The sequence below is a fragment of the Haliotis asinina genome, chromosome 1 (genome assembly GCF_037392515.1).
Source record: "Haliotis asinina isolate JCU_RB_2024 chromosome 1, JCU_Hal_asi_v2, whole genome shotgun sequence".
Classification (NCBI taxonomy): Eukaryota; Metazoa; Mollusca; class Gastropoda; order Lepetellida; family Haliotidae; genus Haliotis; species Haliotis asinina.
Window position 1 is genome coordinate 28,204,863 of NC_090280.1, and position 12,027 is coordinate 28,216,889.

The 12,027-nt window shown below is 41.3% G+C and overlaps 1 protein-coding gene across 2 annotated transcripts in view; it reads left to right on the forward strand.

Moving 5' to 3' along the window:
- The window catches only part of LOC137289896 (cilia- and flagella-associated protein 44-like), a 46,959-nt gene extending 34,932 nt beyond the window's left edge, over nt 1–12,027 (forward strand). For both annotated transcript variants that reach the window (XM_067820885.1, XM_067820886.1), the window contains 13 exons: nt 543–731; nt 1,164–1,348; nt 1,934–2,084; nt 2,862–3,028; nt 3,765–3,893; nt 4,452–4,566; nt 4,968–5,154; nt 6,332–6,453; nt 6,681–6,857; nt 8,290–8,486; nt 9,018–9,243; nt 9,397–9,531; nt 10,572–12,027. In XM_067820885.1, the coding sequence (XP_067676986.1) occupies nt 543–731; nt 1,164–1,348; nt 1,934–2,084; nt 2,862–3,028; nt 3,765–3,893; nt 4,452–4,566; nt 4,968–5,154; nt 6,332–6,453; nt 6,681–6,857; nt 8,290–8,486; nt 9,018–9,243; nt 9,397–9,531; nt 10,572–10,772 (2,181 nt within the window). In that variant the 3' untranslated portion in view covers nt 10,773–12,027. The remainder of the gene's footprint in view (nt 1–542; nt 732–1,163; nt 1,349–1,933; nt 2,085–2,861; nt 3,029–3,764; nt 3,894–4,451; nt 4,567–4,967; nt 5,155–6,331; nt 6,454–6,680; nt 6,858–8,289; nt 8,487–9,017; nt 9,244–9,396; nt 9,532–10,571) is intronic.

A 12,027-nucleotide genomic window follows, 5' to 3' on the forward strand; every position in this document is an offset into this window, starting at 1 on the left:
AGATATACCCCAATGAATAATGTCAGAGATGCCCTTAGTCTCGAGATATACCCATATAAACAATGTCAGAGATGCCCTTAGTCTTGAGATACACCCCAATGAACAATGTCAGAGATGCCCTTAGTCTGGAGATATACCCCAATGAACAATGTTAGAGATGCCCTTAGTCTTGAGATATACCCCAAAGAACAATGTCAGAGATGCCCTTAGTCTTGAGATATACTCAAGTGAACAATGTCAGTGCTGACCTTAGTCTTGTTATACCCCAATGAACGATGTCAGAGATGCCCTTAGTCTTGAGATATACCCCAATGAATAATGTCAGAGATGCCCTTAGTCTTGAGATATACCCATATAAACAATGTCAGAGATGCCCTTAGTCTTGAGATACACCCCAATGAACAATGTCAGAGATGCCCTTAGTCTGGAGATACACCCCAATGAACAATGTCAGAGATGCCCTTAGTCTGGAGATATACCCCAATGAACAATGTCAGAGATATACAGCAGTATATGTTACACTTTACTGTCTATGACAACAGTGGGAGGACCTGTATATCCAGAAGCCCGATGATGACTATGAGGACCCAGCAGACGTATCGGCCATCAAGGAAGCCAAGGAGAACATGGGTGACTACAAACTGAAGACTGCCCCTGATTATGTAGTGCCGGACCACCTCCGCATGAACGTGGAGAAAGCCAGGGGGAGACTACTTGTACTCAAAGACCTAGTCAGTATATGAACTGTGTCTTGTCTTCCACTTGGTAGAAACTGGTGATGGGTGTGTGTGTTACAAATCTTGTATCAGGAAGTCAGCATTTTCTATTTATGACCAAGTGAGTTAGGTTTTATGCCACTTTTAGTAATATTCCAGCAGAATCATACATGAGTGGGTTTCACACAGTGTGCACATATGGGGAATCAGATATGGATCTCTGGTATAGTGTGCAAACTCTATAAATCCTTGGCTACCTGATTCCCCTCTGAAGATATGAAAACCAGAGGAAAAAATTGACTAACACTGTATTTTTAATACTTTACACAATGTAAACACAGGTTTTAATTTCAAGGCTGGTTGGACCAATATAATGCTGTTTGAAAAAATGTTCTGTGTGAAGAGTTGAGCTTGTCATTGTTGGAGATTGTGATGCTGTTGCTGTAGATCCATGAGCACAAGTACAACTTCAACGTCAAGCTGCTGGCACTGAGGGACAAGAAGATCCGCATCATCGAGGACATTCGCAACTACGTGCACCAGCTGCACAATGTGCAGACACGCCTCTCCCCAGACAGACACCAACCGATCCCTGATATTCCAGAAATGCACATGGAGGAGATCCCTGAGAAGTAGGTCATCATACATCTTTCTAGGTCATGAGGGGCTCAGACGGCAAAACTGCTTTATTCTGTGTACAGTAAAATCTGTTAATAACAGACTCATGTATCAGGAATTAACATATATGACAGAGGGCATTGTCTGCTACACATAAAGGCTGTTATGTGTTGGCATGTGTGGAGTGGTACCTATGATTGTGATCATATCTTGGTTCTCCCTGATTGTGTTTCACACAGGTTTTTCAGGTTTTTGAAGAGTTTTTATGGATGTTAACTTCATTATTATGAGGAGCACATTGTTTCAGAGTATGTCCTTACCCATTCATCAAGCCATTCATCTAATGAAGGTGTAAATGTATGGATATACTCTGAAATGTTGTGTTACTCGTAACAAGAAGTCGACATCCATTAAACTCTCTTCCTCAAGTTCTTCAGCACTATGGCTTTCATCAAACTCTCAGGACTTGATTCATTCACTTGATATTTAATCATTTCTACAGCAGCATTTCATCAATGGACACACTACCCAATATGTTGTCAAAGTATCAGAGTTTAATCATACACTAAGTGTTGTATGAATGTGTACTGTATGTTCAGACGCCTGGAGTATACAAGAGAGACACTACTGCAGTTCAAGAAGGACATGGAGTCCCAGAGATTAGAAGAGCAGAAGAATAAGGCAGGAGGGACTGGATTCGGTGCCGGCTTTGGAGGCTTTGGTGGCGGCGGCGGTGGTGGAGAGCAGAAGGTAGATGATATAGCCTAGTGTGTTGTAACTTCTTTGAGAGGCATTTAGAAGTTGAACTAGTAAGGAAGGATAGCAATATATGGATGAACAACTTCTTTATTGCCGTGAGGTGGATGTTTTGGTATAGGACCTGTAGGACTTGTTCATCCACATGATATTACCCTCCTTACTGTGTCATAGTTATGTGGTCTGATTGTGGATCACATTAACTGAGGTGAAGTAGGGTTGAAAGTCATTCTGAAGATTGTTGCACAGCAGTATGTAGATGGCCTTGTGCATAGAGCTCAGTTCACAAATTGGTTGAAGTTTTGCAACACTGGTCATACAGAGTCCTTGGATGAGTGACTGTGGCAGCTTGACTCCACATGTTTTCTCACCCAAGGCAAATGGGTTTGTTCAAAATTGCCCCGTCTCTGTTCACCCAGCCTTCAACCTGGTGGGATAAGTCATATAACTATCTTTCACCTCAAAGGCAGTTTTGATTATTTTGGGTAGTAATGTGCTTGATGATGTTGAAGAGCATGTCTCTGTGGCATGAAGTACACAGCTAAATAAGTGACCTTATTATTGTCACTATTATTATTGTCTGTTCGTCTGTGTGTGTGCATGTTTTTGGGTATGATGTTTGTGTGCATGTGTGCTTGCGTGTGTGTGTGTAGATCAAATCCTCACACATTTATTTTGTTGAAGCAGAAATCATCATTTAGATTGGTTGTATCCACATAGATTTAGAATTCTCTTTATCATGCTAAATCCTGACGTGTGTCTTGACCCTAGGCTCCTGCCTCGACCACACACCACCGTATTTCCCCACCTCCAGCAGCCAAGCAGTCTTCTCTGCTGAGTGCTCCAAAAACTGAGTCATCCACAGTCAGTGCAGACAGAGAGGGAGAGGAAGAGTTGTCTCCCCTGGAGCAGCAGATCAGGCAGATAGAGGAGATCAGGTAAGGCTTTATGTCAAAGTATCCCAGGGTAGAACAGAGACAGTTAAGTATACTTGTGTAATGTAAGGTAGTTCAGTATACTCACACAGTATATCTATGAACCAGTACTTTTATAACTCCCCGTAAGGAGGTGAGTTGAGGTGAGGTGAAATGGGGAGTAATGTCGTACTTAAGATTATTTCGCTTATATGACAATGTGCCTGCTTGTAGTAGTCCCGACTTAAACTGGTTTTATAGTGCTAGAGATACCATGCCTCAGTTAAGCCTGAATACCCCACACAGACACATTATACTGACTCCGAGGTGACCAGTCCTTGTTGTACCCATTAGTGCTGAGTACCAGGCAGGGACCAACAAGTACCATATTGTAACGTACATCATTTGGTAAGACACGGACAGGAATCAAACCCACGATCCATGCTGTCTGCTACACCATGGAGGTGGCTTCCACCTTAAGGAAGATAACTAAATAGGTAATGGGTGTGCCATTATGATCTGATTGTTTAATCCAGAAGTATATGGTTTCTCATGATGGTATTTTTAAACATTTGTTAAGCCCTTTTCATATCCATTTGAAAGTTTAAGACCTTCGACAATGTCTGTATCACAAATAGAATGCATTCTTATATTACGATTTCAGTTTCCGAGTCCTTCAGAATACAATTACTGAAACGGTCAGACTGCTGACCTGTTCCATGAGTAATTTGGATCTCTGGGAAGTTGCTGTATGTTTCAGACTTATATATGAGCAGGACGACCTCCTCAACAAGATAGAGGAGCTTGTGAAGAACTTTGACGCTGAGCTCCGTCTCCTCCGACATGACAAGTTTGAGCTGGACATTGTCATGAAGAATGCTGATCTCAGGTAAGAGGATCTTGTGTATTCTTCTCCCCACTGAGTTATGAAGTGGAAAGGTGATGGGGAGTTTGAGTGGTTAAAGGTATTAAGAGTATCCCCTACATGAGTACAGACAGAGAAGCCATTTGTTGTAATGTCTTCAACCCTCCATCCTCATCAGAGATTTCTTGTAGTATTGAAGGCAGTGGGGTAGCCTAGTGCTTAATGTGTTCCAGGTTCAATTCCCCACATGGGTATAATTTGTGAAGCCCATTTCTGGTGACCCTTGCTGTGATCTTGCTGGACTATTACTAGAAGTTGCTCAAAACTAAACTCATTCACTCTTGTACTACTGGAGCAGCAAAGAGTCACTGACTCCTGCAGATGCTGCAAGATGCTGGTTTCATTAGCTGTTCCTTTAGGTGTTGGTATCTGTGTAGTGGGAGATAGCGCAATGTCACTGTACCAAACTGTTGACACCATCTGTGACTGACAGGTGACACTGTTCAAAGAGCTAGTCCTTCAGATGCTGCTATCAATGTGATATAAGCCATGTATCTGTATGCTTGTGTTAATCTATTACAGACAGGTGACACTGTTTGAGGAGCTGGTCCTTCTGAAAGAGTATGAGAAAAGTGAGGATGTCCTGGCAGCCAAGGTCACCGGCAAACAACAGGAGAAGCTGGACATGCAGAACAAGGTTTGTATGTATGGACTACACAGTGACCACTGAGTCCCAACATCATCTCCTTTAGCAGGACCAGGACCACTTGTCACAAGGCGCATGCAATGATTGATGTAACTCCCATAATTAAATACAGACTTACGTCAGTTACTGGTATGTCCCTTTGACTGCTTTGTGAAACGGGGCCCAGGATCTGCTAATTGTGGATTTTCATTTGCAATTTGTTATGTCTGGACTAACTCATGGGTACACTGGTTTCTTGATTGGCTAGAATATGTGCATCCCACTCTGTGTATAAGTTCAGGAATTGGCACCATACATTCTTTCCTCCATTACTGTAGTCCTGAAGATCTGCTAGTCTCACTTATGACCATCTGTCATCTGTATGTCCCTTTCTTATCTGCTTCTGCTTTCAGATCCTGGAGGTGCAAGGGAAGATGGATGCAAAGAAGAAGGACATTGAAAAGCTGCAGGAGAAGGAGAGAACTCTACACGCCACCTTTGTTACCTCCCTCGGAGACAACAACAAGTTTGCTGACTACCTCACCAAGGTGTTCAAGAAGAAGATCAAGAGGACAAAGAAGAAGACTGCAGAGGGAGACGGTATGCAGGAAACTATGTTTAAAACAAAATTGCTTGTTTTCACTGAAATGTGTTGAACATTTTACAGCTTTTGTAAACAGAAATTAGTGGTCCTGTTGTTTTGCCTATATCCATTGTGGGGTGGTGGAGGAGGCACTGTGGTTAAGGTGTTTGCTTGTCACATCAAAAACCTGGGATTGGTTCTCAACATGAGTAGAATGTATGAATCCCATTTCTGGTGTGCCCTTGCATGATATTGCTGGAATATTGCTAAAAGCAATGTAAAACTAAACCCACTCACTCATGTACTACCATAGTTTACATTACAAGAAATCCGCCAACTGTAGGAGACTGATGACTGTGATGAGATAACACATTGTAAGCCTGGCCCTGGTTGTGTAATGTTATGGTCATAATACAAGCATTATAAGAATATTGGTATATTTTAAGCAATGCTGCAGGCAATTCTTGCACTGTCATGTCAAGTAGATTAAGTTTGAAATTGAATTCTGCCCATCTATTACCCACATGGTCATTGTATGGGTAGTGGCATACTAATCTTGTACGTCACATGAGAATCTTATCACATTGACTTGTGTCGTAACGACTTGACCTGAGATTCTAACTATTTGATTGGATCACTGATGAACTTTCAGTTATGTCATGTTGTGAAGAAACTATTTTTTCATTTACAACAAACAAGTGAATTTATTCATTTTACAACAAAAGATGACTATTTTGTTGTAAGAGAATGGCATCATTAGAGTGTGATGTCATGCAAAAATTGTGCTACAGAAAAAAATTCTTACGTAACCTCTTCACTTGTGTCAGGGTTGTATCCCCGTTGTGTGATATGTGTGATAGGATTACTGGTAGATCACCTGAATGGATTATACGATGTGATAGGTTGACTGGTATCTCACTTGAATGGATTATACAATGTGATAGGTTTACTGGTATATCACCTGAAAGGATGTGATAGGTTGACTGGTATATCACTTGAAAGCATTATACGATGTGATAGATTTACTGGTGTATCACCTGAAAGGATTATGAGATGTGATAGGTTTACTGGTATATCACTTGAATGAAATATATGAAGAGATTGGTTCCCTGTGCTTCATCCAGAGGAGATAATACATCACATGCCTGTGTCAACAAGACAGGTCTCTGTCTCACAGCTTACATCTGTGTCTAGGTTCTGACGAGGACAGTGATGAGGACTCTGATGATGAGTCTGACTGGGAGGAGTCAGATGAGGAGTCTGATGAGGAAGCTGGAGGATTTGACCTGGATGTGTGTCCTCCTGGTTGTGACCAGGTTGGTACCATTGTTAAACATCTGATTGTAAGCACCTTCACGTAGTAACACACAGTGTCCCATTGTTGGACTTTTCAGTAAAAGTCCCTGATAGATGAATGTGACAGATAGGATTGGTTTGATTGGTTGATTATGTGTCATCAGCCCTGCCACTAGTTATTGGTGATGGATTGGTATGTCTGGTTCTTGATTAAATCTGTGGGTTATACTCTGACTTTTTTTTATAGACTCTGTACGACAACACATGCCAGCTGCGTGAAAAGAAGCTGGACCTGGAGGAAGCATTGGCTGAGGAGAAGAAGAACCAGGACACCATGAAGAAGGAACTGGAGGGTCTCAATAAAAAGGCCAGGGTCATTGATGCTGCCCTAAAGACAGCACAGAATGATCTTGAGGCCTTCCAGGTAGGAAGATTTTCAGTCTTTTAGCCCTAACTTTGGGGTTGTTCATAACTTGGGGGGATGATGATGATTTTTATTGAGAAGCAGGTACATGACCCCCTCTAATGTACAAAGTAAGTGACACACTACCCCTGCCTGGCCCCGCCCCATGTCATGTCAATCAATCAATGACAGTCTCCCTAGTACACATGTACAAACTTGATGAACTCCCCAGAAGAAAATGGGTGACCCTTTTCTGTGACTGCATCTGTTTGTTTTTTCTGATTGCCTCTGATTGTTCTCTGATTGCTGTTGATTGTTATGAGATTGTTCTCCCTCTGATAGTTTACTGCATCTGATTGTTCCCTGTTTGCCTCTGATTGTTCTCTGATTGCCTCTGATCATTCTAATTGTTCTCAGATTGCGTCTGATTGTTTTTCTGATTGCCCCTGATTTTTCTTTCTCTTATAGTTCTCTGATTGCCTCTGCCTATTCTGTGTCTGATTGTTACCTGGTTCCCTCTGATTGTTATCTGTCTGATTGTTACCTCATTGGCCTCTTTTTGATTGTTATCTGACTGCCTCTGATCACTCTTTCATTGTTCTATGACTGCATCTGATTGTTTTTTGACAATTACTGTAAAATCATTATTATTCGCGGGGGGTTAATTTTCGCGCTTTTCGCACAAAAAAATTATCCGCGAAAATAAAACCTCCGCAAATAATTTTGATATACATTCATTCATGACTCAGTGAAACAAAAAGATACATAAAAACAAATTAAATAGTTGATTCAACACATGTCATTTTCAGTGTCTCTGATTGACACGATACGCACGACTTTACTAAATTAAATATGTCAGGTCACCTGCTACTAGTGAATTAGTCCGAAAGTCCAGCTTGGCGAAATCCGCTTTGGATTAAATCCTTCCTCTTGGATATGTTGTCGTAGGTCTGGATAATCCATTGCGCATGTAGTGGTTTGACAATACTGGTACACGTGCACAGAGCTTTCTGAGTAGCTGATTGGCTGAGCGCGTCATGGGTCGAGGTCACATAGGTCAATGATTTCTTACGCAAATCTCAACATGGATTCTTCAGTGCTCCATTGCATCTCTCAACGTAGCGGAAGGCCCATGTTTCCCCAGCTAATTAGGCAGGTGACAGGACGACAGCTAGGGTCAGTGTTTTCTTTACAGTTTACAGTTACCTGTGTTATACTCTCGTGATTTCTGTACTTTGATGATGCACGAAAATTAAACCGCGCGAATTAGTCAATTTTTCTGTTTCCGCGAAAATTAAGCCGTGCGAAAATAAATGATTTTACAGTATATATCTATCTTTAGCTCTCTGACTGCTAACCTGACCAACCTCTATATAGGGCTGTACATCTGACTAACTCTTTAGATACAACAGCTATCCAAATTTGCATCTGATTGTCTTCTATCTGTTTCCAGCTTGAGAAACAGCAGAAGCTGAACGAGCTTGATGTGGTGGTGACACTGAAGCTGAACCAGATCCAGTACATGGTGAACAATGTGTTGCCCCAGGACTTGAGCCAGACCCTGGTGTTCGAGTCCAATGGCGTTGTTCGTCTACAGCAACGCATCAAAGAGCTGGAGCATGAGAAGTTCCTGCAGAAAAAACAGATGAAGTTAGTAAACTCTCCTTATATACTGATCACAACAAATAAAGGAACATGTACAACTAGAAGCATTTATTAGAACTTATACATCTTTATATCACTCATTTTACCTTATCCTGACTCATTTGTAATAACATGTCTGTTGGAATATTTTCCCTATCAGTAAATATTTCATGAAAGAATGGGGAACAGTCTTTGTATACATGAACTGCATCATCATAGAGTGGGAAACTGCCATGGAATACATGAAGTGCTGAACAACATTTGTGACTGACAATAGCCGTAAACACCAAAACTCATTCATAGTTACATTTGTTTGAAGCTTGGAATAGATTGTGCAACAAACAACCCCCTCACCTTCTGGTCTACAGGGATGTTGGGGTAGCCTCGTGGTTATAGCGTTTTCTCATTATGCCACCATATAGCTGGAATATTGCTCAGTGTGGCAATAAACAAGAACCCAACCAACCAACAAGTCACATGTAATACTGATAACACTTTGAGGATTGTTGGAGTGTAACATGAGGTTTTCTGTCTCAGGGAGTCACGCCGGAAGCATGTGCAGCTCATCAAAGACCGCAAGGTATTTGAGCAGAAGATTGTGGAGATGGATGAGACGTGCAACCAGATGATGGTCAGCAAGTTTGGCCGCATCGTGGACCTGGAGAAGCTGGAGACTGTGACAGTGAACCGCAACATCGAGGAACTGAAGGAGAAGTGCCACATCACTGAGATACAGTGTGCCGAAGAGCTGTCTCACTGGGATGTGAGTACTGTATTGAGGGAAATATAGGGTCCTACTAACTCACTCATTGTCACTGAACCACACCCCATTTGCACAGAAATATTTAAAATATTTTCAGTCAGTTATGAAAAAGGTGATTTGCAGATCTGACAGTAGATAATTAATTACTTTCAGAAACTGATAGCTGAGAAGCGCAGTCGAATCACAGATTTGATCCGAGATAACACAAACCGCCTGGAGCAGCTGAACATGCTGATGACAGAGAAGAAGGACTTGGAGTCATCACTGGATTCTCGCCAGAAGAACTTGGTAAGCATTTGATCACTGTGTGAAATGACAGTAGACTGCTGAACTCTACTTTGACTGTGTGTATGAAGTGCATAATTGTAGTTATATGATGTGATGACTGCAGTGGGGTACCCTTGTGGTAAAGCATTCACTTGTCATACTGATGACCCAGGCTTGATTCCTCCAAAAAGTACAATATGTGAAGCCCATTTCTGGTGTCCACTCTGTCATTGCTTGTTTAGTCTGTACCTGACTCTAAACCATATCCAACAATACAAGGTCAGAGATATTCATAATGATAATACATTGTTACTAGTCTCATAGTGAAAGTTGGACGCTTTGTTGTGGGATCTGGAGATAAGAACATTTAAAGCATTATGTGGTTAGCCAATTAAGCACAACTGGAACTTAATTTATAAAATATGTGAAAATTATGAGCTGTGACCATTCCCTTACCGTACAAACCAAATACGATGCTACAGTAAAAGGAATCACAGCGGCTCTTAGTTCCACTAGACTTATAACCTATGGCTACAAGGCCTTCAGCACAGTTGGCCCTTGACTGTGGAATGATCCTCCTGTTCAACTCAGGACTGCTACCTGTTTAGACTCTTTCAGGTTGAAACACAAAACATTTCTTTACAGGAAAGCATGTTTCTGTTAAACAAATTTGTAGTGCTTTGAATATGCACTATTGCATGGAGTCTAGTGCTCTACAAAAAACCCGTGAAGGTCCCGGGGTAGAATAGGCTTTCAGCAACCCATGCTTGCCATAAAAGGCGACTCAGCTTGTCGTAAGAGGCGACTAACGGGATCATGTGGTCAGGCTCGCTGACTTGGTTGACGCATGTCATCGGTTCCCAATTGCGCAGATCGATGCTCATGTTGTTGATCACTGGATTGTCTGGTCCAGACTTGATTATTTACAGACCGCCGCCATATAGCTGTAATATTGCTGAGTGCGGCGTAAAACTCAACTCACTCACTCACTCACTCACTCTACAAAAAAACTGTTATTGTTATTATCATCGTTATCAATATTATGATTTGTGTGTTCACAGGGCGAGGAGTACACCGGCCAGCGCAAGGCTGACCTCAATGAGAAGCAGCGCCTCATCCAGCTAGTGCAGCTGCAGGCCCAGGAGATTGACGCCCTGAAGGAGGAGATCATGCTGCTTTCCAGGAAAGGAGGTCACATCCTACCCCCTGCCCAGCCTCCCCTACCTCAGAGTCCCCCCAATCTACACAGCATCAACCACTGACAGCTGCACTCTACTCTCCATCTGCAGCCACCAGCGAGCTTTAAAACCTTGGAACATGATCTACTGGTTTTCTTGGGAACATGATCTTCTGACATACCATTGAAAATATGCCATAATCTTGAAGTTTTACAGATCTTTTCTGTTTTGCAAACTGTAAAATGACTATTCAGATTTTTCATTAACTCTTTGTCATTCACAAAGTTAAATGAAGACATATCTCTGAATATTTGCCATAAACTTGAAGTTTTACAGATCTTATATATGTTGCAGGACAATAAAATGACTCATGGCAGTACATGAAATAAGGCACGTCTGATTGCCTGAGATGGGCTACAGTAAGCCAGTTTGATGATCTGGTAAAAAATTTAGATGTTAGATACATCTGAGTAAATTCACAATATCTTATTGTCTAGTCTGGTTCAATCTGTTTCGGGCTGGTAACATTTTGAAGTTGCCAGTCCTGTTGTCTGGCTGGCTTTATTAGCATTTTTCATACACTGCTCTTTGATTGTCAGACTTTTTAATCACTGTTTGTCATTCACAGATGTTAAATGAAGATTAAGTGATAACATTTTTCATGGAAACATCAAACAAGTCAATTTCCGTTACAGTGGCATGTGAAAATTTTTCATATCAGTAATATGTTTAGTTTTTCTATTTAAACTGGTTGTACTGAAGAACCGACTCCCGTAAATACGACATCACAAGTGTCAGTCTTTCATCCAAGTTCATACTAGCCAAAATATACAGTATTATATTTCTCTGAACAGTGTGTTTCCTGACACCCATTGGGGTATGTAGAAGCTGTACATGCTATGTGATGCTTGTGTCTGTGTGAGCTGGGTACAATGTGTGAAGACCATTTCTGGTGTCACCAGCTGTGTTGTTCCTGGAATATTGCCAAAGTGGCGTAAAACCATACTCACACACTGTATGTTCTCTTGTCATGTGTTCACTGAGGGAGGTAGATGCTACTGATAAATAACACCTAGCACAGTCCCAGCATATCATGGTGTCTTACCTTGGTGTCTTGTCTCATACCATGTCTTTATATTCCTGGAATATCAGGTTTTAGAATTCTGTTAACTGCTTTTTAATTATTTATCAGTTTCAAAGCATTATTGTTGATGTTTTCATTCCAGTTTACATACACTCCGTCCATGAAATTATATGTGTTTATGCATCTGTGATCACTTATTTTGCATGTATATATGTAACTGTGAATATAAATATGAAATAAATTATACATAACAGA